The 18,899-nt window shown below is 40.6% G+C and overlaps 1 protein-coding gene across 11 annotated transcripts in view; it reads right to left on the minus strand.

Annotated features, from left to right (window-relative positions):
* Fam13b (family with sequence similarity 13 member B) overlaps window positions 1–18,899 on the minus strand; it is a 75,214-nt gene that overhangs the window by 13,453 nt on the left and 42,862 nt on the right. For 8 of the 11 annotated variants that reach the window (XM_051163862.1, XM_051163870.1, XM_051163869.1 and 5 more), the window contains 7 exons: window positions 13,068–13,132; window positions 10,844–10,892; window positions 9,961–10,108; window positions 7,040–7,105; window positions 5,543–5,753; window positions 751–880; window positions 128–209 (listed from right to left, as the gene is read on the minus strand). In XM_051163862.1, the coding sequence (XP_051019819.1) occupies window positions 128–209; window positions 751–880; window positions 5,543–5,753; window positions 7,040–7,105; window positions 9,961–10,108; window positions 10,844–10,892; window positions 13,068–13,132 (751 nt within the window). The remainder of the gene's footprint in view (window positions 1–127; window positions 210–750; window positions 881–5,542; window positions 5,754–7,039; window positions 7,106–9,960; window positions 10,109–10,843; window positions 10,893–13,067; window positions 13,133–18,899) is intronic. The other 3 variants (XM_051163864.1, XM_051163865.1, XM_051163868.1) reach the window with 1 other exon arrangement.

The following is an 18,899-nucleotide window of genomic DNA, read 5'->3' on the forward strand; positions in this document are numbered from 1 at the left end:
CCACGCTGGCCTCAAACTCAAGAGATCTGCTTGCCTCTGCCTCCATAGTGCTGGAATTAAAGTATAACAATATTTTGCATTGAACTGTTTTAAAGATGTGTATTTTCCACAAAATGCGCACTTATACCTTTAATTTGCTTCCGCAACTTTGTAAGCTCTGTCATCCATTTTAATACCTTCGGATTAGCTGCAATGTCACTGTAGGAGGGCTGTAAAGTTATGGAGAAGGATCACTGACATTTGTAATGTGCAATAGTTATGTTAATTTGTTCCCCATACTATTTTATAGTTCCTATAACATAAACCTCATTCAATTATCATTTTATTTTAATCTAATGCAGGGTCATACAACTGGAAGCAGCCAGGTTTGAAGGCAGGTCTTTCATTCCTAGGCATTAGACTATTTTTATATACAGGTTTTATTAGAACCATGTGCTTTCTTCATTCCCTTCCTCTCCTTTTGTTACATGTGGTTTGTGTCAGAAAATAACTTTGACTTGGAAATGTAAAGAAATTTGGGTTACAAATTCTAAAAAAAAATGTTTGCAAATGTAAACATAAAAACAAACGCATTGGTGCAATACCAAGAATAATGGCACAGAAATCATCTAAGGACATGCTGGTTCTCAGGCATGTAGGATCACTCAGACATGTCCTCTCTCAGGGAAGAGGTGGAGCACACTCTCCTACGACCCTCCCCTTGGTTCTAATATGAATTCAAGCTTGTTCTAGGAAGTGCTACAAACTTACCTTGCTATTTTTTTCCCTTTCAAACTGCTCCTCAAATTGTCTGATTTTTTTCTGAAGTTTCTTGACCAACTGATAAGGTGTTCTGTCTTCTCTTTTTTCATCTTTTGAACTAAAGGATGACCTTCGAATTCTGAATTAAGACAAGCCAATATGGTGTGTTAACATTTCAAGCGTCAACATGGTATTACTTATTGTCCTGCTGTGTTCCTGTTACCAGTGAGGATATCTTAGAAGTAAAGGGAGGGCCAGCACGAAGGCATGAACATGATAATAATAGTAATATTAAATGAAACTAAATCTCTATCACCAAATTAGCTACCACACACCGTAACACAGTCTCAAGTCTCAGGCTGGAGAGATGAATCAGCAGTTAAAAGCATTGCTGCTTTTCCAAGAGGACCCAACTTCAGTTCCCAAATGGAGGCTTACAACCATCTGTAATTGCAATCCCAGGGGATCTGACACCTTCTTCTGCAGGGCCTCTGCAGGTACATACACAAACCCACACACAGAAAAACACACATACACATAATTAAAATGGGAGGGCAGCCGGGCGTGGTGTCGCACGCCTTTAATCCCAGCACTCGGGAGGCAGAGGAAGGTGGATCGCTGTGAGTTCGAGGCCAGCCTGGTCTACAAAGTGAGTCCAGGATGGCCAAGGCTACACAGAGAAACCCTGTCTTGAAAAACCAAAAAAAAAAAAAAAAAAAAGGGGGGGGGGCGCAATATAAAATGTATTTAAACGGACCAAGATTTCTTATTGACTCCCAGATTGTCACTTAGGCAAGTTAACCCACTCTGTTAGAAGGCAGCATGCTATGTTATTGGGAACCCTGTCAAAAGTGTTGTACTGCTTACTATTATTGTTGTTGTTGCTATTATTTTATATGTATGGGTGTTTTGCCTATACTATGTTACATATCGACATATGCCTACACATTACTGTGTGCCTAGTGTCGTCAGAGGCCAGAGGAGGGCATGAGATGCCCTGGAACAAGAGTTAACAGATGGTTGTGAGCTAGCATGTGGGTGTTGGGAACTGAGCCCGTGGGTCCTCTGCAAGTGCTCTTAAGCACTGAGCCACCTCCCCTGCCCCAGAGAATTACATGAGAAAGCTAGCTGGAAGTAAGGAAGTGACACTGCACATACATTCTCCCACTGAAATTAAAACCTTGTGTTTACATTCAATGCTGAGAATAAAAACCCTTCAAAAAAGGAACACAACAAAAATAGGAAGCCACACAAATCATGCAGCTCACAGTAAAGCCTCCAAATCATATTTTATATTCTGAACCTCCCCAATAATAACAGTTCCACTAAGTCATCCTAGACAATAGCTCCATACTAAAGGAGTAAATGACTTGTTAAAAAAAAAAATACTTACTACACAGGAGCTAGGCAAGATGGCTCAGCAGGCAAACCACTTGTTGCCCAAACCTAGTGACTTGAGCTTAATCTCCTTAACCCACAAAGACCTGGAAGTAATGTTGATCTTGTGTGCACATACTCTCCTCTCTCTCACACAATAATACATTTTAAAACAACTATACAGAGGCTTCAGGAGAATTTCTGTGAATTCAAGCAACTTGGACCACAAAACAAGTTCCAGGACAACCAAAACTACAGAGACCCTAATCTCAAAACGAATGGATGAGTAAATGTATTTTTTATTTTATTTATTTATTTATTTATGTTTTAATCAAGACAGGGTTTCTGTGTGTAGCCCTGGCTATCCTGGACTCACTATAGACCAGGCTGGTCTCAAACACACAGAGATCTGCCTGCCTATGCCTCCTAGAATGCTAGAATCACAGGTGTGTACCACTGTGACCAGCTTTTAAATTCTTTGTGTGTGGGTTGGGGGGGGGGGGGGGCGCACGCATGCTGCTGCCCACACTGGGCAAAGTCAACAGATTCCCCCTGAAGCTTGAGTTACAGGTAGTTATATGTATCTGATATAGTGCTAACATCAAGCTCTGGTCATTTACAAGAGCAGTACATGCTCTCCAACCCCTACAGAAAGGCTCTTTAAAAACAAACAAACCATGAGCCGGGCCTGGTGGCGCAAGCCTTTAATCCCAGCACTCGGGAGGCAGTGAGTTCGAGGCCAGCCTGGTCTACAAAGCAAGTCCAGAGAGACCCTGTCTCAAACAAACAAAGAACCAAGCCACTGTTGTTGTCTACAAAGCAAGCATTTCCTATTTAGTATCATTTATAATGATGTTTTGCTTGCTGCATTTTTTTTTCTACAGAAAATACTTAAGGCAGTTTTAATATTATAGCATTTGGAAGTATATGTTATGTTAGAGATTTTTAATTTTTTTATTTTGTGTAGGGGAGTTAGAGGGTATGCACAAGAGATCAGAGGCCAACAGAGGCCAGAGAAATGAGATACTCCTAGGGCTGGAGTTCTAAGTGGTTGTGAACTACCTGGTATGAGTGCTGACTCCACCTTGGGTCCTCTGCAAGAACTGTATGCTCTAAATCACCAAGCCATCTTTCCAGCCCAATATGTGCCTATTAGTGCAGATGTCCATGGAGGCCTCAAGAATACATCAGTTCCCCCAAAGCTGGAGTTATGCACAGCTGTAAGGCACACGATGTGGGTGCAAGTAACCGAACTCAGGTCCTCTGTAAATGTTCTCAGCCCCTGATCCGTCTCTCCAGTCACCTCCACCTCATTGTTAGCTTTTAAGATGATACACTCTTTTTACTGTTATTAAAAGAACATTTTCTAATAACGCAAATCGGAACAATAGGCCTTGGGATGTAGCTCAGTCGGCACAGTTCTTTGCCAGTATGTAGGGAGCCTTGTGTATGATCCTGAGAGTCATATAAACCACACAAGCCATGTATACCTGTGATCTTAACACTCAGGAGGTACCTGGGCTACACAAAACCCTATCTCTAAATAAACAGGTTATAATATTTAGTTCTAAATGTTGTAATTTCTGAAAAGTAAGCTGCTTTTATTCATTAGAGTACTTATTTGCTGTCATTTACCTATGCAAGTTTTTTTTTTTTGCGGGGGGGGGGGGGGGGGGGGGGGACAGGGATTCTTTGTGTAGACTTGCTGCCCTGGAACTAGCTCTGTAGACCAGGCTGGCCTCGAACTCAGAGATCCACCTGCCTCTGCCTCCCTAGTGCTGGGATTAAAGGTATGTGCAGGTCTTTTAAAGCTCTTTTATAACTTGAATTTTATTTTTAGAAGGTTAACCTAAAAGCATCTTGCCATACTTCTTGAGCCTATTTGGGCTGCTGCCAATGAGTGAGGAGAGGCCCCGAGGGCTTTGTGTGTTTTGAACATCTGTCCCAGGTCTTTAGCATTCCCTAGTACAGCATGTATCCAGGTCAGCCAGCTGGGGGAGCTCCCGTCTCAGAATGGAGGCACACCCAAAAGCACTGGGGGGCCTGGAATGAGCCTTTCTTTCTACTTATGAGATATACATATCAAGCTCCAAAGTCTGATGCCTCAACACGTTCCCATCCTGAGGAAGTCCTCCTTGTACTGAGGAGCATGTATGAACTATGCAATTTTCCCTCTCTCTGTCCAGTCTGCAGTTTTAAAATCTCAACCTATGGCTACTTACACTTTCTATAGATGCAGCAGCAACCCTGACACAAGCCTCCATTGACTTAGAAGCATTTTTTGCAAGAGGCAATAGTCATATTAGCTCTGTTCTTCATGTGCACCATCAAGTGTCCATCCTCTCTGACCATCAAGAAAGTCACCAGAATGGTAAGATGATTGACAGACAGAGGTGTTTGCTGTGTAAGCCTAAAGATCTGGGTTTGATACCCAGAACCCATGTAAAGGTGGAAGGAAAGAACTGACTTTACAAAGCTGATCTCTCACTTTCACACACAGGCCATGGCACGAGAGAGTCCCGTCCTCAACACAACATCAAACACATAGTAACAATATATTTTAAACTTATCTGAATAAAAGTAACCATAGCTTCCATTTTCAATAGCAAAATTAATTTGTTAGACATGGATGACAAGACAGATTCGCAGGGAACACCTGCTAGCAAGTTAAAGCACAGAAAACCTGTTCTCCCCTCTATTATTTCATGAGATGACGTGCTGGAGTTCTTAGCAAACTCTGGTTTCTTGATACTGTTCCAACTCCATAAGCTGAAAAACCATTACAGCTTGGGTCTGGAAGACAGACACTGCTGTCTTGGAACTGCTGAACCAAATGAATGAAGGTGTGTGACTCTACAGGAGAGACAACATCTCCCCTTCCATCAACTTTCCCTGTGCCTCTGCCAGCTTCAACATTTCTGGGATTTTTGTTGTTTTGTAATCATCATCATCTTTTTCCTCCTTCTGGAAAGTACGTGTATTCTATTATGCTGCAAGAAGATGGCAGGACCACTATACCAATTAATTCAAATTAAGTTTCAATTAGAACAGTAGAAACTAAGCCAGGCATGGTGGCACACATCTTTAATCCCAGCACTCAGGAGACAGAGGCAAGTGGATCGCTGTGAGTTTGAGGCCAGCCTGGTCTACAAAGTGAGTCCAGAACAGCCAAGGCTACACAGAGAGACCCTGTCTAGAGAAACAAAAACAAAAGAACAGTAGAAACTAGTCAGCTCCTCCCTTTCAAGAGTTCTGTATTCCAATTACAAACAAATGAGGACTAAACCACAGGAAATGCCCACAGTCTAACGGTAGACCTGAAGTAATACATAAACCTCAGGAATTACAAAACACGCTTCAGGGATGAAGGTGACAGCTTCCAACTACAGGCCTGGGACAGTTGATACAACAAGCGACTACATACCTAGTGAAAGAAAGCGCCTTTGATGAGAAGTCCAGTGCTTCTGGGTCACGTAGGAAGCGTTGGCTTTGCCCAAAGTCTAAACTACGATGTGATAGTACTGGAGGGCAGTCCTCCCCCAGGGGGTGGTGAGTCATCCTCGCAGCCTGTGGAGACAGCTGAGCTTCTCCAGACTCAGAGTCCTCCTGCCAAGACTTAAATGCAGGAAACGGCTCTGTGAAATAAGCACAAGGACAGGATTATGGATGTCTTGAGTCTGCATCATTGTATAGTGGGCTCATTCATATATATATATATATGTGTGTGTGTGTGTGTGTGTGTGTGTGTGTGTGTGTGTGTGTGTGTGTGTGTATATCTCAAAAACATCAAAGAAAGAAATACTAGCACATTCGTAATGCCTGCTGTGGTTTCAAATTATCCAAGTTTCATGCTTCACATTCTCACTTTAAGAAATATCCCTCAAATGCCTAAACCCAGTAACAAAGCAAGAAAGAACACTAGTAAGTTTCTTAAATTTAATTCCATAATTCTAACTCAGTATTTTAAAGATGTTATACATAAAAATTTACAAGTCCTTCTTAGAAACAGTGAACACTCACTGGGTATACAAACTGTCTCTCATTATCAGATGGTGGCTGGCCATGTTAAAATATGAAAGTTTTGCCCCACAGAATACTAAGCATGGAGCTAATGCCATAAGAAATCTAATATTCCAAATAAGGAACTAACTTTGCCAGTTCACAATATGTTAAATAATAAGAAATAATGTTAACTGTTTACATTAAAATAGCGTAGTTACTTTCTGTTATGGGGTTCCCATGAAAACAAACTCTCTCTCTCCCTCCCCCCCCACAACAGTATTTATGTAAAGCCATCTTAATACAATTTATGTTCCTGCTCATATACACCATCTACAAATATATTTCAAATACAACGTTAACTTTAAGCATCACTGGAAGATGGGGGAGGAAGGGCTTCCTAGCTATATATCAGACTTAAAACTAAAATTTTACATCTTAATAGATAGCTATTGCAAAAGCAAAAAATAATGGAACCGTGGATTAATAGTATCAAAATTTTAAAAGTTGTCTTTTACTTTAGACAACAATCAAGACAGTATAACTTCAGCACTTTAGTTTAATGCTATGTATTAGCTATTTATGCATTATCCTTTAACAGGTTTTAGAAAGTAAGTTTGCTTTTGAGGCCTAGACCAATTTGGTGATAATAAGTATCTGATCCCACAATAAACTCAGCAATACAGTGACTGTAAAGCAACTCTTGTACCTGTGTCCCAGCAAATACACTAATAACGAACATTTTATGAGAAATTGCCATGTTTTAAGAAAATAAATAACAGAAACTTTTTTTCTGAGTTTTTAACACTAAAGTGTTTCTAAGATTTGGGGACAGCAGGAGAATGGCTAATGAAAAGACAAAAGTGAACCACAAGAAGGAAAAAACAAAACAAAACACTAAACTATGGTGAACCATACTTACCCTCCCCATCTCTCTGCAGATGCATTGTTTTGAAATCAATGAGGGGGAAAGTGATAAGGCATGATGCTAATAAAATGGAAAAAAATGGCAAAAAATACTAAAGTGAACACACAGAACAGGCAGAACAAACCATACACATAACACAAAGCCAAGGATTCCAAAAACATTTCCCTAAGACCAGTCAGAAATTCTACTCAAAAACTTGGTTCAGAGAAATGACTACGCAAACATGCATTTCTTTTTCAGCAAGTAAGGCAAACTCAAATGTGACTGCTACTAAAATTCAGACCCAAGCTGAAGAGCCAAACCATCTTACCCAGGTACAGTTTGAAGCTTTTTAGTATGACTGACAGAAAGAAAAAACCAACTCTCTTAAAGGCCGACGGTATTGCTAAGTGGTGGAGTGCTTGTTGGCATCTGCAAGGCTCTAGGTCCAATCTCAGGACCAAAAAGAAAAGAAACAAGAAAACCTTCCCCTTTGTTCACATTTGGTAAAACAACTTCTATTATATTTCATCCCAGAGTTAGCAGCAGAAACGCTGAGGGGAAAATGATGTCCACAAACATCAAGACTGTTTGAGCAGCTACTACAAAGTCATACTGGTTAGGGTCAGCCGTAAGCAACCTGCTTGCTGACTGTGTTCCGCTAAGCACCCTTTGAGAACAAAATAAAACTCCACTTACTAGGGAATAGTGAGGAGGACTGCAATTTGTAGAGCCATCCCCATTTCTCTACTGGAGTTGTATTAAACACAAAATATGTCTATAGATTTCAAAGGATACACATTCCTCTTTTTTTTTTTATTAAGATTTATTTATTATGTATACAATGTATAGCCTGCAAGTACACCTGTCTGCCAGAAGAGGGCACCAGACCTCATTATAGATGGTTGTGAGCCACCATGTGGTTGCTGGGGATTGAACTCAGAACCTCTGGAAGGGCTGGGTCAGTGCTCTTAACCTCTGAGCCATCTCTCCAGCCCCCAAAGTATACAAACTCTAAGGAAACCTGTTGTCTTAAGATTTTATAAAAAAAAATATCCTATCACCTAAGTATAGAAAATCAATGTTTATATTTGTGGCAATGCTAGAACAACATGATTAATGACCACCTTTCTCTCACAGGGCTAGGAAGCTGTCCACTAGCACTGATTTTCTGAAGGTCACTGACCCCACCTCTTCTGGAAAGAGAGACCCCTATGTGGACTTGCCATGACTGATGAGTCAAGGGGGTAAGGAAGCAGCCCAAGCACTGAAGAGCAGGCCCTCTCCTCTCCTCTGATAAGAGGAACCCTGACCAAGTGGGAATCCAGCATCAGGTTCACCTTGCAGGACCTCCATAAAGCTCAAGCTACAGAGAGTTATCTCTCCAAACATGTTTAACACAGAGTCAGAGCCTCCAGTCAGAGAGGCTCTGTCAGTGTCTATTTATTTGCATCTCCCTCTAGAAGAGACAAAGGCATCCTATCCTCATGTTCAGAGGCTCCTTTGCTACCAAGGTTCCTAGGATGCTCTTTCAGCTTTTTTCCACTGTTTCCTTCCCTTTGCACATCCATGGCATGTGATCTTCATTGGCACCAGTATGCTAACATCCCCTAACTCAAGGGAGCTTCCGCACTAGTTCTAAGAGTTCTGAATAAGTTAAATAGGAAACAAAGTCCTGATTTAGCTGAAATTAAGGTTCACAATAAGCCACTAGACATGGCAAAGACAGAGACCGGGAACTGGAGCCTGGGAAGGACCACAATAAAGACTGGCACAAACAAGGATTTGATAAGAACTTTTAAAAAATGACTGGGCTTTAGATTAAAAATCAAGATCAACAAAAACACACATTAAAAGTATGGTCAGATGGCCAGGGCATTAATACTGCAAGTCCTCCAGTTATTGCCACTGTATGCCATTAAGTAACTTGCCAAGAGACAATCCCAGGAAACTCTAGTCATATGAACAGAAACTGGGCTTAGGATGCCTTATTTTCTCTTATTAGAAAGGTTGATGGCTCACAAAGATTCATGGATCCAAACTGGTTACTTGATTTCCTTTCTCCAAGATCTTATTTTACAGCTGATGATAATACAGCAGTGGTAAAGAAATGCCTACATACCACTGACAGAGGCTCTAACCACTGACACTTCACTGCACTTGCTTACCCTATCTATCCATTTCCTTAGCCATCTTCACTTAAGTCCAATATTTGTTTACAATTTATGGTTTTCATAATGTAAAACCTTTAGCAAAAATTTTCAGTTTACATTTGCTAAGTTTAAAGAAATAAATATGCTTATTACTTGTTAAATTTAACTTCATTCCTTTGTGTAAATTTTAGAGTCTCCCCAAAATGCTTTTGTGATTTATAGTAAAATCTTCGCTAAAAGTATCCTTGAAGAATTAAAAACTAAAAACCTATTGCTGGTGATTATAAAGTAGCTAACTACCCTGCCTAAACTGTAAAATCATCAAAATTCTAATTCACTGAACTTTTAAACACCAAGAGATGGTATCTATTAACCAAGTCTATTCTAGGGTGGTTTTTTCACTTTTAGTCAATTTTGATTTTTTCTTTGAGGGAGGTGCCTCAGAGAGGGGAGTTGAGATTGGTTCGTGACGTAGGCGAGTCTGGTCTTGAAATTCATGACCACCCTCCATTCTCCCACCACGCCCTTCGGTGGCGTCCATTCTCTCAAAGCTAATGATCATATAGTTAACACGATCTACTCGTGAGAGAGCTGTTCTACTAGTCTACTTGAGGAAACAAAACAAACTTCATTCTTTTTTTTTTTTTTCTTTTTCTTTTCAAAGAGAGAGCAGATCAGGATGGCAATCCCTGGCCAGAAAAGGGCAGGAGTCTCATCACTGCTTTGGGTTATTTCAGTTACAAATAACAGTATGGGGAAATTAACATGTTTGGGTAAAATTACCTTCCCATTTATCACCATCAGAAACATTCTTCAGATCTAAATGTGCAATTTGTATACATGCTGCTTCTCCTTGAACACCAACACTCTGACCTTCGGTTACTTCTGATTCAGTGTTGGCATTCAAATCACGTATCTTGCTACTAGAATCCTGTATTTTAAAATAAAGAATGCATTTTGTAACCATGATACCTTTCACAACTGGCTCAGAGACAATCAGCACACATATGTATTTTTCATTACTGTGCCAACAAACCAACTGTCCCATTTCTACTTATCTGTGTGTATGTGTATGGGTGTTTTGCTTGTACACATGTTATATGCATCACGTGCATGTTTGGATCCCAAGGAGGCCAGAAAGGACATCAGACCCTCTGAGACTGGTTATAAATGGTTATGAACCACCAAATGGGTACTAGGAATCAAATCCAGGTCCTCTGGAAGAGGGGATAATGTTTTGCTTAGAAAGGTTTATTTATTTGTGTATTTTAAGTATACATGCTTTGCTTGTATGTCTGCATACCAGAAGATGGCATCAGATCACATTATAGATGGCTGTACACCACCATGTGGTTGCTGGGAATTGAACTCAGGACCTCTGGAAGAGTAGAGCAGCCAAGGCTCTTAATGGCTAACCCATTAAGCAAACTATGTTCAAATGTAAATTTGTACTTTATAATGTCTTACTAGGAGACCAAACTTGGGTCTCAAATGTAGGAAAGTACTTTCATAACCTACAGCTTTTAACCATGTTAATTGCTGCTTAACTATTACATAGTTGACTCCTTTCAACTTATCCAATGCAAGAGCTAAACATCAGATATAATAACTGGTACATTAATCTAAGCAACATTTTTAAGAACTATAAAATAAACATAGTTCTTACCAGAATCAAGTGTGGCAATTTATCACTGTCACATAACAAATATTCCTTCCTAAAAACACAAGTATAGTTATTAGCATATAAAGAGTAAAAAAGGTTATTTTTATTACTTCTTACCTAGATTCTCTTCCCCCAATATAGCTAGCATTTAAAATCTGGGAGGACAATGTGTCAACAGGGCATATGCCCATTCTTTGGAGCCCTATATCTGAAAAATCACACAATACTGAAAAGATCCACAGACTCACTTCAGGTTTAAAAAAATTAAGTAATATTTCCTACCACTCCCTCCCCACATAAAACCACCCCCAAAAGAAAGATCTTTATGAAAGGAAAATTAAAAACCACATTATAGAAGCCGGTGAGAACTGATCCATATGGAAAGAGTCCATAAAGTAAGTATTAGCTTTAGCCAACAGGTTTATTTTCTCCATGCAGACTTTTACAGGTTTGGGCCTGTCCTTTAGGCTGTGCACTACCACAGGAGTACACTGTACTCCAAGGTTACTGCTTCTTGAACCCTGTTCTCAAAAATAATAGCAGTAACACTTTAAAAAAAAAAAAAAAAAAGGTAACATTTGTTCACTTTTTATTCCCCAGAAAAATGAACTGCTATTTATTTAAGAACTATGTTGTAAGAACCATGTTGTAAGTTGTCACAAATATCTCCTTGGCCAGTCAACAAAGTAAGTGTTATTAATGCCCATGGTGGGAAATCCTCCTTAGAACAGCTCTGTGTTAATTTATAATACATAAGTGCCACTTTTAAGTGGTCATAATAGTGCTGAGCACTTGGAAGATAAGCTTTGGTTTAAATTCAGAACGTTATCTCCTTATAAGTATCTCACCCTTGGTGGCCTGAGAAACTAAATTCCCCAAAAAGTTCAAAGCCTTTTTTGGGGTGGAGGATTGGGGGAGGATTAATGCAGGGTTTCTCTGTATACCCCTGGCTGTTCTAGAACTAGTTCTGTAGACCAAGCTGGATTTGAACTGACAGAGAGCCACCTGCCTCTGTCCCCTGAGTGCTGGTATGAAAGGCGTGCACTACTGCTACCACCTCCCACCTTCAAGGCCTTCTGTACATAGGGTGGTAGCAAATGGTAGGATAAATTAGATTCACTCTCAAAGACTCACTCTGAAAGACCTAATTATCTAAATCTGGAAGAGTAGTATTAACCATGCAAAATGCAATCCACCTAGCAAAGTACTCTGGATCTACAAGTTTGCTAACCTAGACACCAGCTGAAGAGCAAAGAGCTTTCCAAAAAGACTGGGTCCTCACTAAATGGATACGTCTTGGTCTACCAGATCCCGATGTCATCATTCTGGGAAAGCCTGTTAACCTTACATCTTCAGCCTCTAGCTCCAAAACTCCCTGGGCTGGAAGAAGATCAGTCCTGCCTCCTGAAAGGAAGCACAGGAACTGCTGTAAGCAGGAAATCTGTGGACCTTCAGAGTATGAGGACACTCCAGGGACATGGCTCCAAAGAATTTACTTACCCTCCAACAACAGCCTCCTGCTCAATTAAGAGACAACATTAACAAATGTACCTGACCAACAGGCTATCAGTACCAACATCAAATCAGTAATTCAGTATCAGAGCCCTCACTACTGACCACTTTCATCTTTGCTGAGAATATTAGGATATACAACTTGGCAGCTTCTGAAAGAATGATGCAAAGGGTAACAAGACCCAAGTGACTGGGGGGAAAAACTTGTAGCCACTGATTAAAACACTCTGCAAAAGCTTTTCCTCAAAGGGACTGTATCTGAGGAGACTCTACATTTGGTAGAACTCACTGTCTCAGACATCTTAACAGGGATGGGGGTGTGCACAAGCACCAAATAGGTAAGATTATCCTTGGACACAGTAAGGATGAGTAGCAGTAACGAAAAATACCCCACACTTGTCCATTGAAGCAAGTATTTTATAAATTTTTGGTTGGCTGTCCACAGTTCCCAGACTATCAATTAGCTCACTGACAGGTCTGTTTACAGTATCAATAAATTCTAATTGTTCTATAAATCAAAGTTTTGCCACCTCTAAAAAGTCTATGTTCTTTCTGAATATGTTCATAACTAATGTTTGTCTGTGGCTAGGAAACTCTAAATACTCTATATCTACCATTAAAATAAGAAGCCTAATTTTCTTTTTAAGATTACCTAATAGATTCACCCCAAGTTTTCAACTGAAAACAGTTATCAGCAACAACAAAAAAGGCTTACCTCTCAAGACAGCCATCTTCACTATCACCGTGGTCACTACAAGGCTCTAACAGTATACCTACAGACTGACAAAAGAATACCACACCACTGTTTATCAGCTCCCAACACTCATGCATTAGACAAAGTTGCCAATCTAGATTAGAACATCAGATAACAAATTAGCAAACACCCCTCAGAGTGACTACTCTAACAGGCTGCAGGAACTGGCAGTTCTTTGTGCACAAAGTTTACTCTCCCTCAAAATATGAAACATATTAAGTATTTGCAGGGACTTTGTTTTTCTCTCTCCATGTAATTAATATTCATTAGAGAATTCCTTAGAATTTTCTCCTTCAGCCAAAGAGTAGTAGTGAATACCTTTAATCCAAGCACATGGAATGCAGAGGCAGGCAGATCTCTGTGAGTTCAAGGCCAGCCTGGTCTACAAATCAAGTCCAGGACAGCCAAGGCTACACAGAGACCCTGTCTGGGGGCTGGGGGGGGGGGGGACAGGGGAGAGGAAGATTACGGTGCTAGACTACGGTACATTTAAGAGTTCGTCCCAATTCCCTGATAAGAGAACCAAGTGTGATGGCACTGGAAAGAAGACTCAAAGTTTGAGCTCATCCTAGGCTACAGACCAGCCTAGGCTACATGAATGAACAAAAAGCCTCTCAAATATAAAACAACCCCTTCAACATTACTACAAAGTATAAACATTTGCATGCTTTTGATAATCTTTAAAAAAAAATCACAAAAACTTCAATTCTTGAATGTTTTATTGTTAGTATGTGCTTGCACGTACACACGCTATAGCACATGTGCACAGATCAGAGGACAACTTTCAGGAATTGGTTCTCTCCCTCTACTGTGGATTCTGGGGACTCAACACTACTTGACAGACTTGTGTGGCAAGCACTTTTACCCACAGATCCATCTTGCCAACCTTCTTAAGACTCTTTAGAAGCTCCTGTCTGAAATATAAGCTCTCCTTACCTTTCCAACTACATGTCTCCATGAGGCTGAGCTGTTTGCTACTCTCCAACCCAATCCAATCTACAACAGCACTAAATACAAAAACAAGTAGGACTCTAGCTGTCCTCTAGGCAGGCATTAATTATATTTATAAACATATAAAAAATAAAACATTTTATGTGAACAGCTATGTATTAAAAACAAACAGTGGTATCTAGGGAAGCAGCTTAGCCAACAGACTGCTTCTCTGCAATCATGAAGACCCAAGCACCTACATACAGAAAGCCAGCAGTGCACACCTGTAATCCTAGCACTGGGGAGGCTGAGAAAAGAAGATCCCTGAGTTCACTGGCTAGCAGATCTACCAAAGTGGCAAGCTGTGGGTTCAGTGAGAGACCCGGTCTCAAAAAATAAGGCAGAAAGTAATGAGAAGGAGATTTGATGTGACTTCTTTAACCTCCACATGCATATGCACACATGTGCGCCCACACAAACTTGGGACAGATAGTTGGATGGAGCCAAACATGATGGAACCCACAGTCCCAACTATTCAGAGGCTTATAACAGGCTAAAGCTAGGAGTAAATTCACAGCAAACTGAGTAACAGAATACCACTTTGCTTCAAAGAGGGAGTGAGGGAAGAAAGGAAGGAAAGAAAAACAACCCTATTAATATTATCATGAATAGGAGACTGGAGAGGTGCCTCAGTGGTCAGGAGCTCTTGTGCTCTTACAAAGGGCTGGAGTTTGATTCCTAGAATCCATATGGCATATCTATAATTTCGGTTCCAGGAAATTTTACTTGGCTTCCAAGGGCACTACACACATGTGATGCATATACACAGGTAAGAAGGCAAAATACAGAAAACAAAAATAAAATGAAAAAAATTAATTATGAATGAATTTATTTTAATAAATCATTTGAAAATTAATCAACTTTACTTCTACTATAATAAATACTGATATACCCCTATAAACAAAAAAACTAGGAGATTTATTTATTTATTTCGTTTTTTGAGACAGGGTTTCTCTCTGTAGCCCTGGCTGTCCTGGAACTCACACTGTAGACCAGGCTGGTCTTGAACTCAAAGAGTTCTGCGTCTGCCTCCCGAGTGCTGGGTATTATGAACTTACTAAGCAAGTGTGCCTCTGTTACAACCCAACTAACCCAAACAATAGGAAAAGGAGATTAAAGAACACAATAATGAAACCTTAAGGATATCAGTTCCGAAAACGATCTTCCTGGCATAGTCAGCAGGACCTCAGCAAACATGCAATTCAAACAAGATTGTGGCTGGAACCTGGAGCAGCAGCTGAGGGCCAGAGCCTTAGCTGGAGCCCAAAGCCCTGAAGCCTTCCCTGGAGCAGTTCTCTCTAGCAGCGTCTCTCAAAGTGTAGAGATGAACAGCCAAAGCAATCCCAAGTCCTCTCTCCCCAACCTCCTGTTTTGGGCTCACATACACACACACGTACACGCACACGCACACATACTGGCAACAGCTAAGCTAAGGGGATGAACATCACCTGCTCTCTCACAAGTCTGTTCCTCATCCCACACTGGGAATCTAAACAAAAACATGTTTCTTTCCTACAAGCTACTCTTTCTCTCTGCTCTCCCACCATTAGGCACATGAAGAAAAAACAAAACAAAAAACCAAAAAAACAATGTATCATATGCCTTAGTTTTTAAGAAGGAATTTTAAAAATAGGTTGTGCTGAGCATGGTGTGGTATATCTTTAATCCACCATTCGGGAGGCAGAGACAGGCAGATCTCTGTGAATTTGAAGCTAGCCTGGTCTACATAATGAGTTCCAGAACATCCAGAGCTACACAGTCTTCCGGGCACAGAGCTACCTGGGAATGGTGTGGGCTATCTAGCCAGTGACACACCTCCACCAACAAGGCCACACTTCCCAATCCTTCCCAAACAGTTCTACCAAGTGAGGACCAAGTATTCAAATACATGAGCCTATAAGAGCTATTCTCATTCAAAGCACATACTAGCCCTAAGTTTATTTAGTTGGAGATCTGGCTATATTCCTCCAAACAACAGTCTTGATCTTCCTGCCTCAGTAACACCCTGAGATTATATGAGCCAAGATGGCCAATTTTTAAATATGCTTTTCAACTACTAAAGTACTATTGGAGACAATATAAAAGAAAAGTAAGGGCTGGAAAGAGTAATCGGTGAAGTACTTGCCTTGCAAGCATAGGGACCTAAGCTTTGATCTCTAAAACCCACACTTTAAAAAGAATTGGCTGGAGAGATGGTTCAGAGGTTAAGAGCACTGGCTGCTCTTCCAAAGGTCCTGAGTTCAATTCCCAGCAACCACATGGTGCCTAAGTGACAATCTGGGAGTCAATAAGAAATCTTGGTCATTTAAATACATTTTATATTGCCCTCCCATTTTAATTATGTGTATGTGTGTTTTTCTGTGTGTGGGTTTGTGTATGTACCTGCAGAGGCCCTGCAGAAGAAGGTGTCAGATCCCCTGGGATTGCAATTACAGATGGTTGTAAGCCTCCATTTGGGAACTGAAGTTGGGTCCTCTTGGAAAAGCAGCAATGCTTTTAACTGCTGATTCATCTCTCCAGCCTGAGACTTGAGACTGTGTTACGGTGTGTGGTAGCTAATTTGGTGATAGAGATTTAGTTTCATTTAATATTACTATTATTATCATGTTCATGCCTTCGTGCTGGCCCTCCCTTTACTTCTAAGATATCCTCACTGGTAACAGGAACACAGCAGGACAATAAGTAATACCATGTTGACGCTTGAAATGTTAACACACCATATTGGCTTGTCTTAATTCAGAATTCGAAGGTCATCCTTTAGTTCAAAAGATGAAAAAAGAGAAGACAGAACACCTTATCAGTTGGTCAAGAAACTTCAGAAAAAAAAAATCAGACAATTTGAGGAGCAGTTTGAAAGGGAAAAAAATAGCAAGGTAAGTTTGTAGCACTTCCTAGAACAAGCTTGAATTCATATTAGAACCAAGGAGAGGGTCGTAGGAGAGTGTGCTCCACCTCTTCCCTGAGAGAGGACACGTCTGAGATGCTTCAAAACAAAACAAAACAAAACCTTTTCCCCCCTTTCTTTCTTCTTTTTTAAACACATGGGCAGAGAAGAGCTCGATCTTTTTCCTGTGAAGTTATTGTCTTCCTTCCCTTCCCATGTGCCCTTTCATGCGGTTCTCCACAGGACAGCTGAGGTACTCTGGGTCTTAAGCTAGAGAGCTTGGTGGTGGCAAAGGGAGATAATAGCAGGAAGCACCCTCAGCAGAAAGACCTTCCTGTCTCTCAAATCATAAACCAACTTCTTCCTCTTTAAGAACATGTACATAGGGATGGCAAGATGGCTCATTCTGTAAGGCACTTGTAGCCAAGCCTGACTACCAAAGTTGGAGGAGAGAACCAAGACACTGCCTCCCTAGTGCTGGCTTTTTTTTTAAAGTGTAGATTTTTTTAAATCAAAACTCAGGTCCTCATGCTCTAGCATGTACATACTACACACACATATGTATATACATACATGCACATAGGCATGCCACTAACTTTAAAACATGCTTTGCCTGCTTGTATGTATGTTTAACTTGTACCTGGTGCCCTTGCAGGTTGAAGACAATGTTAGACTCCTGGAACTAGAGTTTTATAAATGACAGTGACCAGCTGGCGCTGACTGACCTCTGTTCTCTGCAAAGACACAAATGCTCTTTACCACAGAGCTATTTCACCAGCCCGTTATTTTTGAGACAGTCTTATTCTGTAGTCTAGGCTATTCTGGAACTCAGTACACAGCCCAGGCTAAATTCACCTCTCAAATTCTGGGATTACAAGTGCACTACCACAGTAGCCATTCTTTTGTTTCTCTGAGACAGAGGCTCATATATTCTAGGCTATCCTAGATTTCCCTATGTAGCTATGACTTTGAACTTTGAGTCTCTTTCCTCCACCTCCTAAGGGCTAAAATTACAGGTGTACACCAATGTACAGAGTTTTTGTAGTGCTGGGGATGAACACAGAGCTTTGGGCATGCTAGACAAGCTTACTCTACCAAATAAACTTCATTCTCAGCACTGCAGTTTTACCTTCTGCACTAAATAGCTGGTATGTTAATCACAGCAATGGTGTCAGGGCTGACTACCAAGAACTAAGTAAAGCTTGGGAGGCATTTCTAGTCATCCCTCTACTTTTCACCCATTGCTCAGCCTTCTACAATTAGTGCTTCCACCTTGCTTAGTTCTACATCTTCCCCTTTCTATTTCTAAGTATTCTGGATAGTTACTTCTTTTGAATATCCTAAATACCCCCAATTTCATTCTATACAATTTCATCTGCTTAACAAAAAGCTTTCTAAATTGTATATTAGGAAGAGTTCTCTTCCACTGAATAATTTAGCAAACTGATAAAGTCCAGCTAGTATGGTGGCACTCTCAAGAAAGAGGCAGGATCTCTGAGCTCAATGCTGCAGGGATACAAGGAAAGACTGTCTCAAACAAAACCTGACAAAGTCTCATAAAAATACAAGTCATTGGCAGCACACACCTTTAATCCCAGCACTCAGGGAGGCAGAGTCAGGCAGATCTCTGAGTTCAAGGCCAGCCTGGTCTACAGAGTGAGTCCAGACAGCAGCCAAACCCTGTCTCGAAAAAAACAAAACAAAAAAAAAGTCCTCAAGTGACAGTCAGCTCTTCCTCTTGGCTGGCAGTTTCCCTAACACTCTGGCCTTCTTTTTGGAAATGAGGTAACTATATTCTAACAAGTTCTCAGTGTTTGCAAATATACACAATTCTAACTTTAATAGAACATCATCAATTAAGGTACTCAGAAGATTATGGTTTTTATGGGAAGTTAACTGATGGTAAGTCTAGGGATTTT

This window comes from Acomys russatus, chromosome 20 (assembly GCF_903995435.1).
Source record: "Acomys russatus chromosome 20, mAcoRus1.1, whole genome shotgun sequence".
Taxonomy (NCBI): Eukaryota; Metazoa; Chordata; class Mammalia; order Rodentia; family Muridae; genus Acomys; species Acomys russatus.